The following is a 27,697-nucleotide window of genomic DNA, read 5'->3' on the forward strand; positions in this document are numbered from 1 at the left end:
TGAGGGAGATGAGTTTAACATGTTTTGTTAAGCAGGATAAGCTCCACATATTAACACTACGTTAATGTGATTTATGAAGTTGTAAAATCTAGTGATGACGTTTGGTCTTCTTTGTCAGCAACTCCCGTTTTTATGGATCATAGAAGCTTAACATTCACCAGTGGAATTTTTTCTGACAGATTGTGTTAACCACATAACTTATAGCAGGCGTTTAACCACAAACACTTTCAAAAATGTATTTACTTCAAGATTAGGGAACCGGAATTGGTAAAATGCTAATGGTCTCATACCTGCACTACTCTATAACTCAATGGTCTTGCTTTGTAAGATATTGTGTGTTTCATTTAAATGCTTACCACTGAAACAAATTAGTTTTGTAAAGAAAATTATGCAAACAAAGAAAACAGTCACATAATACCTGCAGGACTAATATGTAATGCGGGCGTTAAAGTATATTGGATGACTTGACACACTTTGTTTGAAGCATACTGAGGCCTCAGTGTTAATGTAAGCTTACCTGCAGTGGACCACCATGGGCCCAGCATCTGGAGGGTTACAGGCCTTGACTCTGCGTAGAAAGGACAGTGTGGGGGTGGGATACTCAGGCACTCCATGGTCCGGCCAGGCCATGAACTGGAACTGTCGAACCTCTCTCTTCTCACTCGAGCCGTTCTGTCGGAGCACACATTGAGACATGTTTCATCATTTATTTGATTTAAGCCAGGGTTATCCTTGTCAAGGCTTCCTCTTCATTATGCGGTCATTGTTTACAGTCTGATTAGCAACTTGCGACGCTATATGTAGTTGGAGTTAAGAGACGATGTTAAGACACAATTACATAATTGTTTTATAAGAAGCTGGGTTTGTAGCTAATACAAACTAAATCATCTCCTCCTATGCAGATATCTTTATATAGAGATTATAGAGATAAAAACGATGATTTGAAAATGCCAGGATGTAATCATGCTGCCCCATGCTAGTACAAAATAGACATATTGCATTAGCTAATTGATAAATCATCAAAATCATTAAAGTGATAATTTGATGGGATAAAATACTGAATATGAATTCTGAGCAAAACTCACCAGCTGCTCAGAATAAAACACTTTCCAAGGAGTCCTTGAAGCATTATAACGTTCTGCACTCAGTACAGTATAGCAGTATTTATAGTTAAACATTTATCATCAAATCTAGAGTTAAGTAGATTTGATTCATAACTCTCAGTACGTGAAGGCGTTATATTCTTCAAGTCTTTTTCCTAGACCTTAATGCCCATGGGATACTTAACATTGCTGGCTTCATATTTCTGTCAAGTGATGGCTTTGAACATTTGTATGGGCTGGTGTGATGTGACACAACTATTAACAACTATTTTTGTCATAGTATATAGTAGTTTGTTAAACAGATTTGTTGTGCAGGCTTCATGTTGAGCTGCAGAAGCCTTTACGTTAATATGACAGCATTCCATACAACCATGTGTAGGTTGAAAGTGTCTACAGTACATGAGAAATGAATATGTGTCCTTACATTTACCAAAGCCTTCAGATGTTATGACCGGTTTTGCCATACAGTCATAATTTATGTACACGGTATCAAAAAGTGTTCTCACCTTATAGAGGGTGAATGTGCGTACACTGTACGTAGCCAGCTCCACGGTGTCCAGCATGGTCACCTGGATCATCCCATATGTCTCTGTGCCTCGACTGGGCCAGTACTGGTCACATTTGACCTGCATGCAGACACACAGTGTTGTTGTTAAAGTTAGGAAACAGAAAGAGGACAAATAGGGTTCCTGTCAGATGGAAAAAAGGAACACAAGATAGCATCGGAGGCTAACATTTGGGCTTCAGATTTATCAACCGAAGACTCTGAGGTGAAAATCTTTATATGACAACCAGGTCAGAAAAAGTAGTCATTAAGATATTAGAGGAGCAAAACGTTCAAAAATGATGCAGCAGAACTGATTCTTATTCCTTGTCAGAACCTGGCACCTACATTAGCCACAAGGCAACTCAGCTGCTGACAGTTTGATCTGAGATGTGGATGTTATGCTAAGAGCAGCTCACGTGGCCTGGAGCCTGCAGCAGAGTTGAGAAGTGGGTTACAGTGGTCTGCTAAACTCATTTTATTCTTACTCCACACATCTTTCATTTCCAAATGTGTATTCTTCAGCCCTATCCACAACATCACTTTTAATGACCAGACTTCAAACAGCTACCTCTGGTGAGACCCTTTTCTCGTTTCACTTCATTCTTAAACTTACCATTTTTTATATTTGGAATGCGTAATAAATATTTAATTTGTATTTTGTATTAATATGTGCCTACCACTTACTATATACTGTTTTTATTTTCTCTTTATCAGTATCTTTGCTGCAACAATGTAAATGTCCCCTGTGTGGGACCTAATACAGGACTTCTGATTCATACTTTGTTTTTCAACACCTGAAAACGGACTTTAATATGTAAAGTGTGTGTTCTTTCCCTTTAAATAAGAAGTCAAGCTGAGCTGTTAAGTGGAGTGTGTTTGCTGCCGGGGGTGTAAAGTGCGCTGTCTGCTGCTGCTTCACAGATCAAATGAATTTAAATAATCACTAATAGCATTCACTGTGCTCTTTTGGCTTTCCCAAAGTGTGAGTAAAAGCAATATCATAAAAATACAACAAGTCGAAGTCACAGATACACTCAGAGCATTGTGATGCAATGCAAAAGGAATGTAATTCAAAACAGGGTAATTCAGATTTATAAAGCTTAGTCGTGAAACAAATTGGTGCCATCAGCGTATCCTCGTTTAGTGTTGCTTCCACCATTGGCTTTGGAACGGGTGGACGCTGAGGGCACCGGGAGGTGAAGCAACATACATTCGGACATCAGGCCGCAGGAGCTTGGCAAAACAGATGGGGGTGTTACGCTTCATCGGCCCGGGTGCAGGTGTCAGTGGGGGGGGGCGAGGTAGTTTGGCGAGGCCTGCGGTCGAGCACCGTGCAGCATGGCCTTTGGTCAGAGTGGTGTGAAGAGTTTACCACCTGGGCAAATCACACACGGCTCATTAAAGGCTTCAGGGTAACAGAAAGGTAACTACAGATCTGAGAGACTGCCCTCGCCAGAACAGAAGCATCCGTCATCTGTTGGCCCAGGTCAAATCTGTTTCCTCCTCAGTTCGTTTCTAGTTCTGTGCTGGTGGCACGTTTGGTTTTTCAGTTGGTTCAACATGCGCAACAGTTATGTTGCCCAAGTGGTGCCACGTCATGACGTCACCGTTTACTCACATAATAACAAACAACTGCGGACTGTATCTGCGCTGTGCTTCTGTTGCTTTTATTCTTAAGATTCCAGGTGTAATTGGTGTGACTTCTCAAACGTTATACTCTTCTCCGGGTTGCCGGGGTTACTTGTTTGTCACCGTGGTTCGGTGGCTTTTGCCTTCTGCTTCTCATCCAATCAAATGTCCCTGCTCCGAACCGGCCCTGGAGCCGCTTTGGTGGAAAAGGGGTATCTCTTGTGTTCAGGTGAATGATGTCTCTCCTTTGTCTGATGATTGCTAGTGGTTCCTTGTGTGATGTTATAGTACTGCGAAATCTGCTTGAGAAAACGTTTGTGTGTGCCAAGGTTCACATCCTGTGTCCTCCGAAAAATGAGATGTACAAGTTAAGACTTTGCTTCAGAAACAATGGAAAAAACTGGTGTATGAGCAGCAGCTGCTACCGTGGCCACTAATGTAGATCTACTCATATTTTGTGCACCTTTGTGAACCACAGACGGGTGTTAAGGTTCCAGCAGAGGGCTGATGTTCTCGGTCACTAATAATAATGCCACACTACAGGGGCCATCAGTTCTGCTCCTTGGTTATGGAGTTCATAAGATTGTAATAGCCGGCTGAAAGCATTACCCTTATAAAAAGTGTCCCTGCTAACTCATCTGCGATGCGATAAGCTGTGAAAGACTCATGTCCCCCAGCAGGGCGATGCTGCAGCAGAACCAGGTAAACCTGTCCCACCACCACCACCACTGTAGAAATACTTGAACAGCCCTTATTTAAATCATTAGCTTGTTTCAGGTGTAAAAGCGTCAAAAGCTTGGGGCGGTGGTGGCGAAGTCGATAGGGACTTGGCTTGGCAACTGGAAGGTCACCAGTTCAAGTCCCGGCAAGACCAAGTGCACCGTTCCCTACACTGCTCCCCGGGCGCCGTACAAAATGGCAGCACACTGCTCCTAACACTAGGATGGGTCAAATGCAGAGAAACAATTTCCCCACGAGGATTAATAAAAGTCCATCCATAAAAAAAAAAAAAGAAGCAGAATCTAAACATGGAGTTTTTTATCTTTGCTGCTACATTGACCAAAATTAAGGTCCACCTCTTTGCGACGCTGACATTGGGCTCTCCCCAGTAACACCAGTAATGGCCCCATCCCTGTGATAACAACAACAAGCTGAAACCACTACAACATTGGGCCCCACCCCCTTTGGGTAGCGTGACACAATCTTTATGATGGAAACACATCCTGCATCAGAAAGCCCCAACAAGCCTGGCTCCTTGCTGTGGCCCCACCCTGCACCTAACTAGAGTAAAGTTCAGTAGGGTCTGCGTTTGTGTGACTTCTGTTTCTATTAAAAGAAGGTGGGTGAAATGGACGACTGTGTAATCAAAGCGTAATGATGATTATTTCTAGGAGAAACTGAGCTCACTTTATATATTAATGTAATTACATGAGCACTTTGGGCCTGCTCTTTAAACAATGGTCTGTACAAAAACACTGCCGTTGTCATCAGAGTACAAACTGTTTCCCAACAAAAGTGGCTCACCCGAGACTTCTCCTCTAGACGGGTCATCATAATGATGGTGCAGGTCCTCTGCTCCCACACCATCCTCCAGAAGTCACTCAGTGTCTCCGGCAGTGGCCCCTGTGTGGCAATGTAAGCATTCTGCTTCCTGTAGCCATCAATGTAGTTGGCGTTGATGTAGTCGCTGCCTGACACTCCTGCAATGAGGACAAAGTTAGACAATGTTAGCAAGCCATTAGGAAACAGCAGGGCTCAATATGTGATGAAATACATATACAGGACTTAAAGAGGCTCTATTATGATTTGTGGGGGTTTCCCTTTCCTGTAGTGTGTTCTACGTATAGGTTTGTGTGCATGTAAATGGTCTGCAAAGGCTAAAAGTTTCTCTCCCACACACTACCCCCTTACTGAAATAGGGACATCGCTATCTAATACTCCTGCTTCTTTTGGCCAGCGCTCCAACACATTGTACGTGGTTTAAGAGGCGGGACATCTCTGTGACCAATCACAACAGAGCCAGCTAACCATTCAGAGCGGACTGGGCTCTGGTTTCAGACAGAGGGTGAAACAAGGGTGCTGCAACAAAGATAGTATGAGAAGAATGAAGGCCTTTTTGAACATTAAAGTATGGAAACATGTCACCCAAAATACAAATATGAACCTGAAACGTGTGCAAAATGGTGCCCTTTTAAATAAATGCTTGATTTGTCTGCAGTTGAGGCTAGGCCAAGCCACTGTTTGAGAATTACTGCATGTACAGTCGCCTCTCTTGAGATGTCTGTGTGTGTCTCTCACCATCCACAGGTGTGAGGATGACCCTGGAGTGGTCGTAGGCAATCACATTAGCATAGCGGTTCTTTGGCTTGTTGACCTCCAGGTTGGAGTGCTCCCAGGTGAACTGCTGTCCTGGATCAATAGACTGACACACAGAGGAGGGGGAGAGGGGGAGAGGGGGAGAGAGGGATATACAAAGGTGAGATCAGGTAACCATCTGTAGCAAAAAGTGCTTATATTCTTTTCTGTTTTGTAAAGCCTGTCAGGGCTTCAAGCGAAGAGTCCAGACCAATGCATGTGACACAGAAACTAATTTGTCATCCCTCCCTCAGTCTGCGGCTCTATTATATGAAAAGCCCAGGATGATATTTAAGCCCCCCTGGATACACACTGGAGTGTTTGGACACATGATTTAAAGCCCTCTACGTAGCAGCTCAGTGCCGGGTGTTAACAGCGAACAGATCCAGTGATGAAGGGAAAGCACTGGTATTGGACCTAAGTTTCCCTTTGATAGTAAAAAAAAAAGCGTTATATCAAGAGATTTTATTGCAAGAAAGTGAAAACTCAGTCAAGTAGGGTGTGTCACTGCATGAAAACAAGGACTGGCACACTTTGAAGCACTCTTATGGAAAGATCAGCTGTGGAGAGGCAGAGAGCGTGCACTTTGTTTTGGTCCACATGTGGGCATGTCTGCGGGCGCTTAGAGATCTCATGGTCTCATTTCCCATCAACATCGATGCATATGATTCTGTGTGTGCAGGTGTTGGCGATGAGAGCAGAGGGAAAGGCAAGAAGTCAGTTGTCTCGTGGAAGTTAATATACAATGTTTTGTGAAAGTATTCACCCCCCTTGGCGTTTTGTTCCATTTTATTGCAATAAAAACTGCAATATAAACTGATTTGTATTCAGACTGTGTAATGACCCTCAGAAAAATAGTCCAAATTGTTAAAGCAAAAAAGAAGAAGCTCAATAAAAAAAAAATCGAATAAAATAAAAACTGAAAAGGAGTGTTTGCAATCTAATTGTCACATTATCTCTGACATCAGGTACACTATACTCTTGTTCTGAGAGTCCCCAGTCTGCCACAACACAACACCTCTCATCACCCAAAGAACACACATCAATGGCAGGGAGTGGGAAACTGGTCAGGGTTGAAGGAATGATGAATGGTGCTAAATAGAGGAAGATTCCTGAGGAACATTTGTTTCAGTCTTCCAGCAGGACAATGACCCAAAGCATACTGCTAAAGCAACACTCAAGTGGTTTAAGGGGAAATATCTTGGAATAGCCTAGTCAAAGCCGAGCCCTAATCCAATTCAGAATCTGTAGTATGACTTAAAGTTTGCTGGAGCAAAACTCATCCAACTTGAAGCAGCTGGAGCAGTTTGAAACATGGGAAATTGGATAGATGTGCCAAGCATATAGCGACATACTTCAAGAGACTAGCAGCATTTAAAGGTATCTCTATACAATCTTGACTTTTGAGGAGTGAATACTTATGCATGCTCCATTTTATTTATCTTATTATTTCGTTTTTGTTTCAGTATGATAAATATTCCGCCATGTTAAAAGTGGAAGACATGTTGTATACATCACATAATACAATAGTTATATTGCAGTTTTAATGCAATACAATGGGAAAAACACAAAGGGGTGTGAACCCTTTTGCAATGTACTGTACAAAGTAGGTTACAGTATGCCCATGTATAAACATGACAACAACACAAATAAATCTAATACCCACGAGGAGCCTGTGTCTTGCTTCCCCAGCTGCTGGGCAAAAGGGAAGGCAGAAAGCTCCCTGGTTGCAAATATTTAAATATATGTATTCAGCAGACACCTGGAGGAGATCTGCACTCGACTGCATTTTTAGTTCCTTTACCTTTTATTTATATTCTCCTCACACTTGTTAACAACAGACATCTTAAAATGCACAAGTTCTCATTTTGATGTGACTGTTTATGTTTTCAAACAAAGAAACATGACGTACAAATAGATGGCAAAAGCTGCTCTCCAGTCATTTCTACTTATTCATTTGTTCTCTTGAAATAAATCATTGTTTGATGGAGAACCATGCCTGCATTCGGGTTACGGTGGAGCGTGTCGAGAAATAATCTTGACAGGTTTTCACTATGCTGCCTGATGATTGGTCTCCATCGATCGCTGGCTGTGAATGCAGGCGCAGGTTTAGCTGAATAATGAGATGCTGAAGATTGTTATTCATGATTGACCTTTCACGCTTTCTACTTATCTGGCAGCATCTGGAAAACACACACACGCCTGTATACTCGCACGCACATGCACAGGCAAAATGAAGCTGCAACGAGCACTGTAATATCCTGCTGCTTTTCCCCTCGACTGGCTAGACGCGGCTGCTGAGCCCCCCCCCAGTCTACAACTGATAATAATGACAATGGAGAAAGATTAAATGCACATCTTATTTTACAGCCTGTTAGGTAAGGCTTCCACCACGCTGCTCTGACAAACCACTCACATTACTGCTAATGTGCTCCACCGACATGTCACTTACAGAGCATGTCAGTGTAATCACACTCACGGTGCTGCGGTTCCAACAGCAAACACAAAGCAGATAAACACAGAGGATTTCAAATGGACATGCTCTGGTCACCAATCTGGGGGTCAGTGGTTCAATTCCCAGCCCCTATAGTCACTGTGTGGAAGTATATAAACCCCAAACTGCCTCTGATGGCACGGCCATTTTATATTATGAATGTAGTCCTGACTATTGTATTTTTTTTTTTTTTAATATTTTTTTTTTTACAGAACATACAACAACACATGTAACAACAAACAACTAAACAAAACGTAACGGGGGGGGGGGGGGGGGGGATGCAAGGATGACTTCCTGACTATTGTATTAACATTATCCATATGTAATACATTTACATTGTCTGTCTTCAAAACTGGCTATGTGATAATATTAAAAGTGTCATACACCCAGACCTATTCGCACAGTAATGTATGGTACAGGGAAAACAACTTTCTGGCTTGTTTGTATTTCTTTTAACCAATTATGATCTCTTTGGGCTATAAGACCATATGCAGCAACAAAAGAGATAGCAGAGATAGCGGAAAGGGAGGAGAATGCAGAACACATTTGATAAGGCCAATGGCAGGCTTATCCCAGGATAGTACAGCTGTCGTGTCTGACTAAGATGCATTCAACTAAAATCCCTATTTTTAAAAGATATCTATTATTAAGGGATAGCCTTTGCGCTACCCTCGAGATGCGGGCGGCTAGTCGCTAACATTGCTAACAGCTCCAGAGGTGCAAACAACAACAGCAGTGCTGACAGAGCAACCTGAGGGGGAACTGGAGGGGGGGCTTTATGTTTACTCATCTTACTATACTAGTTTACAGACATTACTACACAGTGGAACATTGTGTTGGCTTGTTTGTTTTATTTTGGTTTGATTGAACAACGTTGCAAAACCCCCTGTTGTTACACACAGCAGCACTCCTGAATCACATTGGAAGTCACTTCAGCACAGTGACAGTTTAGCAACACTTTGGAAAGTATTAAGGATGATATTGCCATGTCACCCCTGTTGTTAGTACACAATCATATCCAATGAGAGGAGTCTGTATGTTATGTTGTGAAATATGAGTGAATATGGTATGAGTTTACTATGTTTGTGTATCAAGGCATTGCGTTGCACACATGAGAATGACACAGCTGTGACATGTTGAACTATATTACTGGGTATTTCCCCCTCCATTAACACAGAATAAAGGCATTATTGCAGCAAGCCTCACTTCAATGTTGCCTAGTGTGTTGTAAGTGTTAAGAAGCCCTGCTGTTCACTTGATAAGGGTAAAACAAGACGTTATCCTCATCATGCAGAGAATTACCGTTATAGAGGCCATACAGTACATACAGTTGGCTCCACTCCTCAAAAAGACCCTTTCCTCAGATATAACAAGCTCCTCTTGCAGATCTCCTTTTAAACACAGCCATCATCAGCTCTTTATTTCAAGCCCTGCCGCTCTTACTAATGGCTGGTGGCTATAATGCAACAGGAATTGGCTGATATATAATGTGTATATCCCAAATAGGTCATTTGTTTCATCTGATTATTCCTATTTAGACGTATTTTCCTGTCAATCAAGGTTCCCCTTTATATAACAAACCGTTTGGAATGGTATCTTGTTCGTCAGACACCACAACCTGCCTGAACAAAGTTTTTACCAGGATAAAAAGGGTAAAAAAGTGAGTCAGCTTGCTGTTTCATAATTGATATGTCTCTTTCCTTCTGGGGCATAAACAGTGCACTCATCTGTCCTGGTTTATCCGCTTGAAAATTCACCACTTTAAATGCAAATTACCTTCCTTTGTAGGACATCAACAATCCATAATCCCCTCACTGGCTTTTACAGTAGGTAAAAGCAGTATGATATTATTCTTGAAAAGGAGGCAGAGATTTATGCATACTTAGCAGTATGAACTGTATTTATTTTGTACACCAATGCTGAACCTTACTGCAATGGTAAGCCAACATAGACTTAAGAGTAAAACACATCTGAGACAAATGTGGCCGGAAACATTGTACTTATCTGAGAAAAAGATTGTGCAGATGGGTATTGGAAAACATTACATTTCATCCTAAGCATTAATGAAACAAAAAAACATTTTCCAACACAGGAAATACAAGTTTTTTCTACCAATGATATGACACATTCATAGTAGCATCATGGAATTGGCCTTAATGATGTTCACACCAGAAAGGGACCTCTTTAGAGTTCACATGAAAACTTGAGACCACCATAGAACTTTGTTTGGTCTTCACCAACGGAGGGAATGCTCCATGTAATACAGTGCATAACTTGTTGGTTAAACATATACACAACACAGAAGTGTACCATTTCACTATAAATTCTACATACTATCTAAATTGTTGCCGAAAAAAAAAAAAAATACACTGAATATGGCTTAAAAGTAGGGGTGTGACAGTATATCGAGTCTCCTGATAAGACACATCTCTCGGTAATGCTGGGAGACGTGATGATGTTACATGGTTGTTTTAGAGCTGCTTTCTACTATCTCTCATTGTCAAAACCTGTATTGTTTTAGTTTAAACAGCAGAGATCGCAATCATACAGCTACATTTATCTCGCTCCAGGCTGTGGAAGAGCCAGCTGACGGCCAACTGACAGCTGACTCCCCGAGAAATCCAAGACTCTGGTGCTATGTTTTCTGACAGAGCGTGTCTAGATTCCAGTGTTACGACGCCTATTCATGGTTATTGCAAGGTTTCACCATGAGCGGGCGCTTCTTTCGTAAAACAACCCGTCTTTGTTTATGCCATGGTTCAAACAACATGCTTCCTAGACATAGTTGGTACAACTTTATTAAAGTTGTAACAGAATAGTTCTTACTTGATTTATATGTAAACCCTGATCTTCAGTGGTGAAATATAAGTGACCATTTGTACTCTGAGATGCCACTTCTAGTCAATAAGACAGATTACAGTCATCCTTGCATGCAGGTCAATTGATCCCCAATGCTTTTCTTAGCCAGACCACCGATTGCTCATCACGTCATGACACATTTGTTTTATTAAAGAGAAAAGTAGAAGCACTTAAACGAAAAACATATTCTTTCCAATTGAAAATGCCATAATTTTTTTTTAACGTCATTAATTTGGTATCGTTAACTTTTTAACTTCCTTCCATGACATCTCGGTATTGTTACATCCCGACTGAAAAGTGTATTGCTTCAGTGGAAAGTCACGTATAAAGCAGAAAGTTACCTCGTACTCCTGAGAGAAGCGCAGACCGTCATTGGCCTTGAGTCTCTCGATGTAGTCTGCCAGGTCAGAGATAGGAATGGAAGGATGTTCCCTCTCATCCTGCAGCGAGAGGGACCAGTGGTAAGTACAGTTGATTTCTCACACACAAACACACACTCAAACGCACACACACAATATGGAGTGACAGTGAGAGTGCTGTGTGGTGTGCAGAGGCATCATGTATGACTGTGCAGCTTTTTAACATCATGCCACAACCACACTGGCAACGTGAGCGTTAAGGAGCATGCTGATAGTTTAAAGAAACCCCATAAGGCAATAGGTGGGTGGGAAGGGTGTAAACTACCCACAGTATCTTACACTGATTATGTTTGTGTTTTGTATCTCAGTTTGAATGACAGCCATTTGGTGTGCTGATATGAATAGACCATGAGAGTGTGAGAGAATGGGTGATGTATAAACGGAAGGAGGGGGGAATAGGACAAAACATTAATAAAACACAAGAGGGTTGAAAACTAACTTGGAGTTTTCGGGCAACTGAGGGCACTTGAACCTGTGGGGGAAAGACGAGGCAAAACAAACAGAACAGGGGTCAGTTAGGAGGAGACAGAAGGAACACAGGGAGCACTGGGGAGCTGTATGTCTGGTTGTATTCTGCACTGTCTTGCAGTTTGATGTGTCAATCAAATGTCCTTAAATATTCATTGCTTCCTAACGTATGAAGTGACTTCAGTCTTTAGCCATTTAGTCACTGTTATTTAGTTGGTGAATTCACAACGTTACTGTATGGCTACATACGTTTCTTTGTTCTAAGAAATGTGCCCAACCAACACAAGAAAACACATCATGTTGCAGATTCTCAAATACACCAAAAAGTACTCTTCAGTAGGTCAAACTGTTGCTGTCGTTGCAGGAAATACGTAGAATAACTCCCTGAAAAAACAAAACTTTAATCTTAATCCAGATTCATTCCAGAAACATCTTCTGAGGCACTTTCCTACCATAAAAGCAACATCAGTTGAGGATACAGGATCCGGGTAAGGACATTTACTTTAAAATGATCTGAACATGAATGTAAAAGAAAGACCAAACCAGCCCTACAAAATCCCCCAAAAAGAGACCGTTTTAACTTTCAGAGGTGAGCCAGATAGGCGGACAACTTAATTCCCAGATAAACAAAGACTGATCTAGAACACTTAAACAATAAATCCTCAACAACATTAGTTTTGGGATTGTCATCTCCTTAGATGTATCCAAGGATATCCTTTATCCAGGTGTATAACTAAACCATAAACACTAAAATATAGTGGGGGTTAACTAATCAGGGGAGGGCTGAAACAGAGAATAGTTCTAATCATAACAAGCAACGTTATGTCTTGTGTGCCCTACAGATCTAATGCTTACTTAAAAATATGCCATAAATCGTCCTGAAATGATAGTGGTGATAGAACAGAAAAACAAGTATATGAGTTGTTATAGAGGGAGTTAGCAAACTACACATTTCGTTTTATAATTTGGAGGAATTGTTGCTCTGTGTCTGGAATTTGCAATGGTTTGTAATTGCAAAATGGTTACCGTATTTTGAATTCATCTATAAATAAGAAAAGAACATACATTTTAAGACAAGAACTCTTTTTGTCCTGATTTAGGAACCTTTGCACTAACGGCCCGTCCACACAGCGGCGTGCGTTGAAGCTTGCCGGCGGGCGTGTCTGAAACTCGACCAACAACCAATCACATGAATCTCCCGCCCCTGACACACAAGCAGCGGTTTGATTGGCTAAAGCTTGTACTGGCATATGATTCGATTGGCTGACGCTTCTGCCGAGGCTTCAAAAGTTGAACATTGCTCAACTTTTGCAGCGAGCCACGCCAGCAAAGCTCATGGGAGCCTGCCTGCAGACCTCCACTCTCAGGACAGTTCCGGTGCAGACCTCCACTCTCAGGACACCTCCACTGTCAGTACAGGAAGTGACGATTCTGACGCGTTTTTTTCCCGCCCACCGATGGACTCGTTTGATGGAAGTTTTCAAATAACAATGGAGACTCATCACGGAGGTGATGAGTCCGACCACCGTGCACTTTGGGTCGGCCTTGGTCAAGCCCTTTTGACCCCCCCCCAGCCTGGTTCTCGTAAAAGTTTTTCACTCAAATGACACCATGGAGGAATGTAACGGGAGTTGACAGGGGACTCTGCCCTCCTCACGAGTGCCTATTTTCGGACACTTTTTTTCACTTTCCCCCGGTTTTATTATTATTTTGGCTATTTCACCCGGTTTCTACCGGGGACATGGCCCCCCCCCCCCACACTCATCCATATATTAACGGATTTTGACAATGTTGTTGCATTTTTCTCCTCTCCTCTCACTGATCGAATGGCATACGCGACCCACTGTCGGAGGGGCCTCCGCGCCGGCCGATATGAAACGTGACCAAGACGCACCGTCCAGGGGTCCCACGGGTCCCGCAGCGGGGTGGAGGTTCCCAGCTGGAACCTCCCCACCTCTGCCGCGGTGCACCCGGCACACACGGTTGTTTCTCGAACCTTCCACTGTTGTCTAGCGGGTGTAACTAAAATACAAGATGTCGTATTTATATATATATAAATAAATATATATATAGATATATATATATATATAGATAATAAGTGTCACGATCCGATTTTATTTTGTATTTGCGTGCATCTCCTGTTTGGAAAGTGGCACTGTACCATAGACTGACTGTATACTGATAGTGGTGATTTTATTTTGGAATTCTTAGCGTGCACTTCCTGTACTGACAGTGGAGGTGTCCTGAGAGTGGAGGTCTGCACCGGAACTGTCCTGAGAGTGGAGGTCTGCAGGCAGACCCCTCTCGCAAAGCTCCGCATCGCTTCCCGCAATGCAGTTCGGCTAGGGGTGAGCTTTGGTCAATGATATTTCCTATGTTTAATGAATGGTCTGATTTAATGTTTTATAATTATCATTACCACAGCCTTGCAACAGCTAATGACAACCACATTTACTGTGAAATTACCAGAATAATTGGAGTTATTAAATAGCCATTTAAAAGTGTGATATAACCTGAATACACCCCCTTGACATATTTAAAAATGTCTAACAAATTCAGAGCAATCTTCAGTAAACCCACTGTTCTTACTGACATCCAGTTATGGGTGATGTTAAGAAGTAATGTTCCAGAAGATACCTTGAGCAACCATGTTATTTTTGTGTCAGATTCAAACGCCTGTCACTAAATGTTGGTTGCTTGTAGCATTTTTATTCAATACAGTTTAAAAAGAAATGCCCATTTATAATGATTTTTTAATTATACTACAGTTGCTACATCACATATTGTACATCTTCTTTCAGGCATGACTGGCTTAGCATGAATACATGTAAGTTGGGTGCTGGGGACAGTTGTTTGTGTGTTGCAGTGGCGAACCGTCAGGGCCTTCAAGGTATTCAGAGGATACCCTGGAACACTCAGATAAAACAAACAAAATATCGATTTAATTATAGAAATAAAATGTAATAAAATGTATATAAAATGAATAAATGAGAATCGTAACCGTGTTGTTGATCTGTAATATTAAAGTGTTACGTTGATTTGTTTGTCCTTCTTGGACCATGCACTACGCATTTCAGTGGTTTTCTGTTAGAAAAGAAAGCAACCAATCAGATCTTGTTCTGGGTCTCTGGGTAGAATATCCTTCAACCAAGGTATTCTACATCCTTGATCGAATGCCCTGGCCGTTGCACTGAATGAGAGCGTACGTTTGGACTGACAGTTTGATCAACCAATCATATATTGATTTGTAGCCAATGGGCGTATTCTTCTTCTAATGGGCGTATTTCCCTCGGTTCCAGGGTGTTCTAGAAGGCCCGCTAGTTAACTGGCTCGAGACAGAGGATCTAGAATGCGACGAAGCAATTCATGCCGTTTTATTGTTTTTAACGTTGAAATGACAAGTGCAACAGGTGAAGATGAAGTTGTTGCATAATCGTTGTGAGTACCCTTTTCAGAACGACAGTTCAGTGAAAAGACGGACATTATAATGGCGCGGAAGGGGGGGGGGGGCAGCGGCGGGTGTGTGTGTCTACAGAAGGTCCAGTTGTGATAGACACGGTTCGCCACTGGTGTGTTGTGTATGTATGTGTGTGTGTGTTTGTGTGTGTGTGTGTGTGTGTGTGTGTGTGGGTGTGTGTGTGTGGGTGTGTCTGTATGTGTGTGTGTGTGTGTGTGTGTGTGTGTGTGTGTTCATGCCTTGTGTCTGATAGTTGAGTCTCCTCATCTCCACAGGGTCTGAGGAGTGGGCCAGCAGAGAGTCCTTGACGCCTGCCATGTGCTCATCCTTGGCTGGACATGTTCGTTTCCTAGGGGAATGAAGAAGTGGTGAAATAAGAGAAGGTAACCAAGTTAGAACAGGCCATAATAACTCAACCGTATCTCAAACAGGGAAGAACTTTCAAATGAAAATGTATTTGAAATCAAGTAGAGAATAATGCTCAAAATTAGGGAATGACAGTAGGTGATAATGGGAGGCAGTCTAGTTAGTTCTAACTATTGACATTTGGAGAAAACAATCAGCTAAAACACTTTTGAGAGTAATTTGTATACACCAGACTTTCTACAAATATGGATTCTAAACAGATTATGGCTGTCTATCTTTGATGGACATTGGGCATTATAAATATAAAAAATTGATTTCACAAGGTACACACAATGTTTTTTTGTTTAGATGTTAATTGTTTTTCTTCAAATAATCTGTGCATATATATATATATATATATATATATATATATACAATATTTATATTTGGTCACTGCCCTACTATAAGGTGGGAAATAACAAAGGTTATTATTAACCACAATCAAGATCACCTTAATTCATACATTATTTCCAAACCATGTAAACTTTTTGTCTTATTGTAATAAGACTAGTAGTCTTTCTGCACATAAAAAACAACTAATTGAAGTGAATGAAATTAAATCTAATCAGTTATTTTCCTAAATAACTGTGGAACAATTTTAAGTAAACAATAAGCTAGTATCATGAGCAAAAATGACAGAAATAAAAATGATGTGAGAAATAAAAGGGGTTGAAGAATGGATCCCTGTGGGACACCATTAGCAGGAGCCATTTAGATTCATACATTTACAATAAAATATAGTTTGTGATTAATTATGCATTTGGACGCCATGTGTAAGTCAACCAATTTATACCATAAGTGAAATTTAAATTTAAATTTATATAGCTTGATATGAATGAAAATAAAAAATATCTCAAGTGCGTAGAATGTTTTTTCCCCGAAATTGATACTTGTGTCAATGTGAAATGAGGTGCACCTGAAGACGCCTGAATACTTAATATAAACCAACCTTTTAAGTATTTTTGTAAAGCATGGAAGAAGTGATCTCTGACCCCTAAAATAAAAAAAGAGGGACAACGAATATGAATAATTTATAACTTAGAAGTAATAAGTAAGTTGCAGCTAGTGCTGCGTACCTGGACTCACATTCAGGTTCAGGTCCGGACTCAAGTCCAGAGGTTCAGGTTCAGGTCCGGACTTATAAGTCCGGACCTGAACCCATGGCTTGTGTCAAGTTGAGTAACTAAAGTGAACTTATTGTGAGCTAATTATCAATTGAAAATTAACTCATAATCAACTCAAATTCAAACTCATCAGGTTTATTGTGCTCCCTTCCAACTTGTGTCTACATTTCTCTACAAAGTACAAATGTGCCACTTAGTCTACAAATGACTTATGACAGCAACTACAGTGAACTACTACAAAGTTCAAACATTTATTTCATTTACCAAACTAAAGTAACCAAACAGTCCCTGAGCTGACTGAGCCTAAATCCCTAAAACGTTGCTGAAAGGTAGAGTGTAGAGTAGACTATACGCATCACACTGTTACACGCCTAATATACAGTATAGGCTACACTCTAGTGACTGTACAGTCAGAGTGTACTGTACTGTCTGTGCACCATGTATTTTCTACAACTCTACAATACATACTGTTAGAAATTAAAATCAATGTTGATATGGCGTAATTTTGAATTAAAAACACTAATTTAAATCACTTTTATTCTGAAAAAACCGAAAGTTCACACTATTAACTTAAAACTTTTATTCTGAAAATTCTTCACTTCCGGTTAGCATTAGCATGTGGCGAAATTCTACGTTTTCAAACCGTAAATCGAAGGTGAAATGACATGTGATGTTGTACACTGAGCACACTGGGATTAGCACTCATTTATTGACGCTGAATAACGTTTATCAGGGAATGTTTAAATAACCACAGACACCAGAATATACGTAAGTGCTAGTTTTTTTGCGAGTCCAAGTACCGGTTCCTGACGTTCCGGTTTTAACCGGACTTGAACCGAAACTTTTTACAAGTCCAGTACCGGTTCGGCGTACCGGTACGCAGCACTAGTTGCAGCTAAATCTTCTTACATTTCAAATTCACAAGACATTGTATGAGTTTCACTTAATGGAGCTGCGGATATTGATTGATGGGTGCTGTGCACTTTGAGTATGCATGAGTAGAGCGTGGTTGGGAACCATATATATTAGAAAAAGGGCAGGCTGGGTCACTGATGCTGAAAAACTCTTGATGGAATTCATGTAAAACTGATTTCTTCCCGCTGTTGGGAGACCTTCCATCTTGAGTGAAGTCAGTAATGGAAAGCAATGAATGTTACAGTATGTTAGAACAAGCTGCCAGTCATGTTTAATGTCCAGTGCCTACATCTTAATTTGCCCAATATGTGTGAAACAAACAGGCTGAGTAATCGGTACAGCAGCCGGGCGTCGACAGATTTGGCCAATGGTGACGAAGCTGAGTGCATGTATTTCTGCATGCTACAAACGTGCAAGCCCCTTGTTACATTTGACTTATCAGTGTATTTGTACTTGACCTAACTGCTGATGTGCATACAGATGTAACTCTTGACATCAACTGAAAGCTTTATTACAGAATATGATGTGGAAAAGTTAGGAGGATGTTCAATGTCGAATGATTATTTTACACAATCTCTTATTTTCAATATTGTATCTTCTCTTGTATGTGCAAACCAGTCATCTACTTTAATTTTGGATGTTAGATTTGTGTTGGAATTCTTTTTAAGTAACATTTTTACCAGCTTTATTTACCAATAGAAACATTGTGAAGAGCAACTTGCCCCTTAACCTATGTAAATGACATGTTGAGCCTTTATCACATTTAAAAGAAGTAGTCCACTATTCCAAAAATGTAATTGTATGACATTTTAGACAATGGTATTTTCAAAAGATTCAATTACAATACAACACCTAGTTATAAGACCAATAGAACTAGTGTCTGTGTTGACTGAAAGTAAAATACATACTCACAGGCTCTGAAACGGTTATTAATTAATCAAATCAGGTAAATAATGTATTGATCAGGACCTAACTGAACCAAAAAAGAGTTAAACATGTTGGGATATGTGCTCATTTTACAGAGTTCAGTTAAATATATGGCTAATATCTGTGTGTTAAGAACAGAGTCAAGATGTGGTTGTCTGTCCAAAGCCTGTCTAAAACTCAATTATTATCAAACCAAACTAAGAAATAAGCATTGACACTGTAAACTCCTAGCTTACTACTCATTCTCTAATGCTTATACTTTTTCCATATTCCAACACTGCTGACGATTTCAAGCAAAGGCTTATTTTGAAGTGAAATCACATTAAGTATTTGAGTATTTAATATCTGTGCTGTGAATAAAGGTAACGCATATTTTTAAGACATATAACTGCAAACAAAGCATTATATATTCATGCATCAGAATACTAAAGTTGTAACTTTAAACCAGATAAATTCAATATGTTGCCGTGCTTCTTTTTTCTTTCAATCAATTCCCATTAGCTACCTAAATGTATGATAAGAGAAACTATGTTAAACAAAATCCTCTTCAATAGGTAAAGGACAAAAGTTAAAAATAAAAGTTCTAAAATGAACTAAATCTGTAAGTGGATTGGCTCCCCCTAATTAGCAAAATGAGTATATAGCTGTGTGGATATTATTGACAGTGAGGCGTCAGTTTTATTTGGAGGATGATATGTTGTTGAGAGAAATAAAAACAAAAAGTAAAGTAGTAGTAAAAAAAACATGTCTTTATGAACGAGAATCATAAAATAATTCAGATATGGCTTCAAAAAGAATCTGATGGAAAATGTATGAGGCATGATAGTTTGAAGAAGTTAAATTAAATCTGCAATCACACCAAAGATCTTCAAACAAGAAGCAGTGCACATTAGTGAAGCACTGTAAGATCAGAGGTACCAACCTTTCTTGTTTGCTGCATCCACAGAATCAAGCAAACAGTGGAGAAGAGAGCAGAGTAAGAAAGGATTCATTTACAAGCTGTCAGCAGCAGGAATGCCACAACACAGTGTCACTGTGCACAGGAAGTGCACCTGACAGAGCACGTTACAGCACCTGTTTATTACTTCCACTATTCATCTGATCCACAGCCACTGAGCAGCATACATATTCTTTTATCGCTGTTTAGAATGATAAGGTCACTAAGACATATTAGCTGTTGGTGGTCACTTTCTGCTCTCCCATGAATTCTACTCATCTCAACAATACTCACAGTGACATTGTAAACCCCCTTTTAGCATGAATGTGTCCCTGTCACATATATAACAAATATGTCCTGCCCTGCAGTTTGTCCGTCAAACATTAACATTTCTCAAGGTACTCTTAAAATAGGAGAATGTAAGAAAAAATATGTTCTCAGAATGATATATTTTTCGGTACCACTTTATAATAAGACTACCCTTATAAAATAATTCATAAAGGGTTTATAATTAGGTTATGAATTAGGTTGTAAACACTTTATTTATCATTAAGAACCATTTATAAACCAGTTCTAACATAGTTTTCATACATCAACACAGGCTCACTATTTGGCAAGATGACTAAGCCTTTTATTGGCTACTTAGCGAGAATCAACCGAGTGAACAACAGATACCAAGGATGCTGGCTGATGAAGGAGACAAAGTAAGCTAGGTAGCCAATATAAGGCTTAGTAGTACAGATAAATGTGGGCTCACCATTTGGCAAGCAACCGGTCACAGTCGCCCTGTTTATCTCATGTCTTATAAAAGCTTATTAATGATTTATAAAGTGTTCACAACTTAATTCATAAATTAATTACAAACTATTCGTAAACCCTTTATAAGGGTAGTCTTATTGTAAAGTGGTACCTATTTTTTTTATCAACCCGCATGTTATGTGTGCTCTAGGGAAAAGAGGTACACTCAACATCATTGTACAGCAGGGGTGTCAAACTCAATTTCATCGCGGGACACATTCGCATAAAGGTTGCACTGAAAGGGCCGGTTGTAACTATATAAATAAATATATATATATATATATATATATATATAATAATGTATTATATTACATTATTGCCTCTGAATTGGATTATTATCGGATAGGATAATAACATAGTAATTAACTACGTCTGAAAGCAGAAGTCCAGGGCAAATAATTGCAAGTCTCTTCAGTGCACATGTCACAAAACGAGATGCATTGTGGGACATGTAGTTAATGGGCAACCTGCTTATTATATTATTTGCAAGCTCTTACTGGGCCACATCAAATTAAGTCGCGGGCTGGATTTGGCCCCCGGGCCTTGAGTTTGAGACCGCTGTTGTACAGAGTTTAAGTTTGCATACAACAAAATACAGTTTTACATTTTAAGTTAGCTGTCTAGAGTTTGCATCTATACTGCTAGCGGGATTGGCTAATTGCGTCAAATGAATAAAGACTGATTGGGTAGACTGTAAGATAAGTAGTTTCCCTCACAATAGATTGTTAATAAAGCACTTTTTCAGCAGACTACTCATCCTTCTGATTTCAGACTTAACAGTTTTTAAATCAAAAGCAACAGTATTTCATATTCCTTGTGATGGGTTAACTCAACTATTTTGTCAAAGCTGTTTAGAAAGTAGGAAAAACCACGTTCAACAATTTTTAATACTATGATATATTTAAGAATATGTTGGCAGTAATGTATTAAATACAGTATGTTCATCAGCAATTGTTTGTGGGACGAGCTTGTGTTAATAACAGAGCTGTTTTCCTCACTGAGTACAGTGCAGATTAATGTACAAATTCAGACACATCCCTAGATAATGAGCAAAGGGAGGAATGGAAAAAGACAAAACATTGCCATTTGTAGCAAAGTAGGAGCCATATGGAGGCCCCGTCAGCGCATTGAGCAGTTCCAGATGTGTTATCCAAGCACAGGCAGCACGAGCCAACTGTTAGCCTGGAAGAGCGGCGCCGCGGGGCCAGCGTCTTCCTACCATCTGCCGCGGACGGCCGGTGCCTTCAGGCTGCCACGGCCAAGACGAATGTCTGTCTCTACTCTGGGAAGTACTTCACTCTGACCATTTCTTGGTGCCTCACTTTTGTCAAATGTTCTTGTCATCTGCTGTGCTGAAGAAAATGCTCGGGGTGTCTCTCTGGACTGTGCTGAAATGATCGCTCAGCTAGATGATACGAGGAGGAACACGAATGCACTGCCTTTGAGGTATACTCAGACTAGTCCAGAGAGAGAAAATGAACATTTGTATGCTAATATTACTGTTAAATGGTATTTCCCTTACTAATAAGTGGGAGATCGCAACATTCTTAAATCTAATTATTTATTATGGATGATAAATAAATCTATTATATTTCAATAAAGAGGGTAGATGATTCTTTATTCAAAAATAAAATATATATTTTGCATTTAAAGCATATATTTATAAATTCAAGCACATCTTACTGTGACTGGATATCCTAATTTCCCATAATAATAGCAGTGCTCCAAAGACATTATAATACACTTAATGAATTTAATACAATTCACAAAAATATGATAAATAAAACATAGCAGAGGTATGAATACAAGCATGTATTTGAGACTTTTTGAAATATTTGTTATGTATTCAATTGTAGTTTAAAACAAATCTTTGTTCATTTTAAAAGTTTGGAAATTAAATAAAATAATTCCTAAAAAATCTTTTTAGGTCAGTATACATATATGTGGGTAATGACTTATTATCAACTTTTAATTTTATATTTTGTAGATGAGTATTTGAGTTTTATAAATTGAAAAAATATAACATAAACTATACAGATGGACCACTGGCAAACATGTCAATCAGTGCCTGAGTACACCCGCCTGGTGTATGCAGCGTTGTCTCTCAGACTCACCTCTTGAAGAGTAGAATGGCAATGACTATGAGGATGATGAGGATGACTGCCAGCACCGGCCCCATCACCCACAGCATCTCCGGCTCCTCGGCGTGTCGGCTCATCCCGCTGTGGAGCTTCACCACGAAGGGCTCCGAGAACGGGCTGGCTGCAAAGGTCCTCTGCTGAGAGGAGGAGGACCAGAGGAGGACCAGAGGAGGACCAGAGGAGGAGGACCAGAGGAGGAGGACCAGAGGAGGACCAGAGGAGGACCAGAGGAGGAGGACCAGAGGAGGAGGACCAGAGGAGGAGGACCAGAGGAGGACCAGAGGAGGACCAGAGGAAGACCAGAGGAGGAGGACCAGAGGAGGAGGACCAGAGGAGGAGGACCAGAGGAGGAGGACCAGAGGAGGAGGACCAGAGGAGGACCAGAGGAGGAGGACCAGAGGAGGAGGACCAGAGGAGGAGGACCAGAGGAGGAGGACCAGAGGAGGAGGACCAGAGGAGGACCAGAGGAGGACCAGAGGAAGACCAGAGGAGGACCAGAGGAGGAGGACCAGAGGAGGACCAGAGGAGGAGGATCAGAGGAGGACCAGAGTCAGTGATTTATACACAACAGCGAGTAGATTAAGAAATAATACACTGAGAATAACTATTGTACTCCATCTGTCTTACTACATGCCAAACTGATATGAGTGTTGCTGATAAAACACTTTTTTCTTTTGTGAAATGAAGATAAAAACATTTTTATTAATCGCTGAAGGAGCAATTTAGCTCTCTCTCTGGTGTTATTTACAGTCAATCACAGCACACACAGGCCGGAAACACAGATGCACACACACAGAGGTGTCGGAGCAAAGGGCCTGGGGAGCAGTTTGGGGTTTGATGCATTGCTAAAAGGGCGCGATGATGCTCATTTTCAGGTTCTTATTTGTATTTTGTGCCTCTCCTGGGACGTGTCTCCATGCTTAAATGTTCAAAAGCTCTTTATTGCTCTCACACTGCCTGTGCTGCAGCACCTCTTTTCACCCTCTGTCTGAAACCAGAGCCCAGTCTGCTCTGATTGGTCAGCTGGCCGGCTCTGTTGTGATAGAGATGTCGTGCCTATCACTTACAATGTGTTAGAACGCTAGCCAATATAATCGCAAGTGTTCGATAGTTATGTCCCCCTTAAAGGACACCTCTGCAGTTTCAATTATTAAGACGGAATAGAGAACCAAAAAAACGCTACACTATAAACGTTACTATTATAATTATTATGACATTATACTACCATCACTGCACATGTTTTCATATTTAGACTATTATGACATTTTGTAAAATAAATTGAGACAAGACCTGAACAGATATACATATAGGTACCAAAATAAATCCTGAGTAGAAAAGAAAGAGCAAATTCCGGTTCTTATTTCATACTCTATAATATAATCAAGACATGGATGAACAATGAACAGCCAGTTCTAAATGCAATATCTGAATCTGAGTTCTTTCCTATATTTAAATATTTTGACAATATTGGTTGTGTGTTCAATGAGGCAGAATTCTTTTGAGAGTTTAAGCTGCATATACAAACATGTTGGTTGCAGTTGGGTTGGCGGGGGTATCAGAGGCAGGCTGCTGTGCTGGCTGCATTGGGAGTGCATGGCTCCTTATGGAGAGTCCCCTGAGAGGCCTGAGAGGATCAAAGAAGCCCAGTGGAGGATCCACATCAGGGACATCTTTTGAGGACAAATCCAATAATACAAACACCTTCACTAGGCCTCCTGGACAGCTGTGCTGACCTGAGGCCTGCGTCAATGCACATGGCAGCCTCACACTGCTGCCAGGAGACACATAACTAATTAACTAGTATCCATCTCTCAAGTAGAACGTGTATCTTTAACCGAGTTTCACCAATTACATAGACCTTTCTAATGTTGTATACTATATTGATGATTCCAGTTTATTGCGACAGTTGTCCTGTTTCTGTAGTTCAGCTTTATCACATTATACAATTGGATTTACAAAGTGAAAACTACTTGATCAGGTTAATTGAAGGATCAAAGTATGGGTACGAAATATGCACGCTATTTATGAACGAACGTTGTGTCTGTTATCATATATGGGACATGCACAGCAGTCTCGAGGGGGAAAGTCCTGTGTTAGTTTCACTTACCAATCCGCCCCAACCGTAGAAAATGTGTTTGTGATATGACAGACGTCACCTGAGCAAAAGTGTCCTTGCCTCGAAATGTTATTTAAAAATAAACCTGTCAAAATGATGCTCCAATGCTCGGTGTAGTATTCACAAATACACTGATGCCTGACTCATCGTGGGCGTGCTGGCTTCATGATGCAGTGACAGAACATCACATCATTGTTGGAAGGAAACAGATAAGCCATCATTGAGCTTCAAAGAAAACAATGTCTGTCCTGATTACTGAGTCGCAGTGCAAATTGGTAGAAGGTTGGATATTGGCAACATATCCAAATTAAATAGACCTTACATGGATCGATTTACAAGGCGTAATTCACTTTAAGTAAGTGTTGTGCTCGTCTCTTTATGTTCGGTGAGACAAGTGCAGAAAGTGGGACTGTGTTAGCGAATGAGACTATAAATATAGCTGTAAGCCTGACGGGGCTCCGATGCAGCTCCTCTGGATGGAAGCTGTAAACACAACCCTGCTGCTTGTTAAAACAATGTCACCCCACCAACGGCCGTCCTTCCTTATTGATTTATTAAATTCCACACATTTGCAAACTCTTTTTTCATACAACCTTCATTGTTAGATCTTGTTATATCAGGGCTGACACTTACAAATGAATTGTACAAGACATTTGTGGCTTTACAGGATTTGTTAACATTTTTCATCTCGTGGAATGCTGAATAAAAAATCCAACACATCCAAATCTGCAAAAAAATGCATTTGGAAGGTTGTTTACTTTACTATCCAAATGGAATTCATTGTCATATTCCTTAGAGTTACAGAAACCTCTTTCAGAATCATGTTTATATACTGTATGTATAAAGGCTGGGCAAGTTCACACGTTGTTATTATTGCGTTAACGCATTCATTCATTAACGCCAACTTTTTTAAATGTAATCTTATAATTATTTTGTATTATTAATGTTGTTATTTTGAAAGTCAGTTGCTCACTGGCTCTGGATACACATACAGACAATCTGTGTTCTTTGAGAATTTGAATAATATTTAGTAAAAAGTTATAGTATTAGAATAACCCATAGGATTTCAAGAACACAATACCATTACATACCGTCCATTTCTAAAACGTTACAAGGGTAACATTTACATTTTTCAACATGTTGTTGTTACTGTCAACTGTTTTTGAACACGTTGTGGTTAGATGCCTAAAGGCCCGGACACACCAAGCTGACAACAAAGAACTGACACAGACGGACCCCGACTGTTGCGTCGCCTCGCGTCTCCTGTGTCTTGGCCATGTGTCGCACTGGAACACACCGCAAAGACTTCAGCCGACGGCCAAGAAGCACGTACGAACTGCGCATGCGTGAGTGGCAATAACTCTCCTTACCAGCAGGCGGCGGTAGTGTGTATTCGTCATTCAAAAGAGGCAACAACCGGAAGACAGACTGCGTGATAACCGAGAGAAGAAGAACAGACTGCGTGATATAAACAAACAACAAATAGCGTGTGCGTTCCATTTTCACTCTACAGCGAGAAGCTCATAGGGCTTTCCCGAACCTGTGTCGAGAGCTCGAGTTAAATGAAATCTCAGATTTGCCTTCTTAATCGTTTGTTTGGGTCCCTCACTTCCGTTTAGCTTCTCATGCACTGATTCGCTAAGCTGAACAGCCAATCAGAGTGATTTCTTTTGCCGACAGCCTTTGGCCGACTGGTTTTCGGCCGAAAAGGTGTCGGCACGGCTGAAAAGACACGACGGTGCGGGACACACCAATCTGAGTAGGGCGTGTCGACGCTCATCGTCGGCCTGACGCCCACCGACGGCCAAAATCGGCTTGGTGTGTCCGGGCCTTAACATAAAAGCTGTGGTTAACACAAGCCTAAAAGACGTTCACGTTTTCTTCTATAACTTAAAACAAGTGGTTAAATACCCACTGGTGAATGACTAAAGCTTCTATATGTCACAGTGGTCTCTAGGCTGTGGTGACGCGCAGACATGCAATCATCATGTTGTGTTTTTTTTATAGCTGGGACATGTTATTAAAATACAAAATAAGATGCTTGTCCATGTTCTTGAGAGACCAGGACAATGTAGTTTTTCAGTGCCTTACCAAACAGTTGGAAATCACTCAAATCTTCCAACTCGGTTCTGAAGAAACCTTAAGAGATAAATAATGTGGAGCTTGATAACTTGTTCAGCTCATCTGTCTCCTCAGCTCTTTCATCCTTCTTTTCTCTTTACTTCTTTTGGGCATTTTAAGCAAAGCGTTGCCTACGGATGTGAAAGTCTTTTTTAAATGACAGTTTTCCCAACTCTTAGATTGCACAGAAGCATTATAGTAGGTATTTAGACGATCTCTGGGGGTGTTTGGAGGTGATCAATCTAAGCGTCACCAGAGAGATATGAATCCTTCAGGGGGAAATAAACTGCTGCTACATCTGCTAGCTGGATGGAAGAGGTGGGCTATGCAAAGAAAGAGACGTGGCTTTTTTAAGGAGTAGGAGTTTGAACATTGTAATATTGCTTCCATTGTCCATAATCTCCCCAAATGAAAAATGGTTACTCGTACAATAATCAGAAACATTTAAAGATTCTGTTTTGAATGCTTTGTTATTTCCCAGAACTTTGAAGCCTCATTCTGAGACTAAATGGATGTTATCCAGTAGGCTCAGCAAATTACCCACAATCCTCAGTCCTCTGCAATGCCATCCGTCTCTTTTTTCTGTCTTTTCTCCCCAAAGTTCAGCATCCCTCCCACATCAGAAGCCGATTCCAGCATCTGAGCCATTCTGTCTTCAATGATTGCAGCATTTCACGCCTTCTCATAGACGTCTATGCATTTCCCTCAGGTGCCCCCCCCCCCCAGCAAAGCAAACTTATCCCCCCATTAAGATCCCTCTTTTTTCTCTCTCCACCTCTCACTCTCCTCCTCACCTCTCTGTCTCTCCCTCAGGGCTCTACATTCAGAGGAAGCTCCTTCTTCCTCTGCTGTAAGGGATCATACTGTTTATCTGGCTCTTTT

The 27,697-nt window shown here is 40.7% G+C and overlaps 1 protein-coding gene across 1 annotated transcript in view; it reads right to left on the reverse strand.

Annotated features, from left to right (window-relative positions):
* ptprfa (protein tyrosine phosphatase receptor type Fa) overlaps positions 1-27,697 on the reverse strand; it is a 347,360-nt gene that overhangs the window by 17,689 nt on the left and 301,974 nt on the right. Inside the window, 8 exon segments of the mRNA XM_071202945.1 lie at positions 518-672; positions 1,610-1,729; positions 4,804-4,979; positions 5,578-5,701; positions 11,329-11,419; positions 11,827-11,878; positions 15,571-15,680; positions 22,552-22,712. Of these exon segments, the coding sequence (XP_071059046.1) occupies positions 518-672; positions 1,610-1,729; positions 4,804-4,979; positions 5,578-5,701; positions 11,329-11,419; positions 11,827-11,878; positions 15,571-15,680; positions 22,552-22,712 (989 nt within the window).

The sequence above is a fragment of the Pseudochaenichthys georgianus genome, chromosome 4 (genome assembly GCF_902827115.2).
Source record: "Pseudochaenichthys georgianus chromosome 4, fPseGeo1.2, whole genome shotgun sequence".
NCBI classification, from domain to species: domain Eukaryota; kingdom Metazoa; phylum Chordata; class Actinopteri; order Perciformes; family Channichthyidae; genus Pseudochaenichthys; species Pseudochaenichthys georgianus.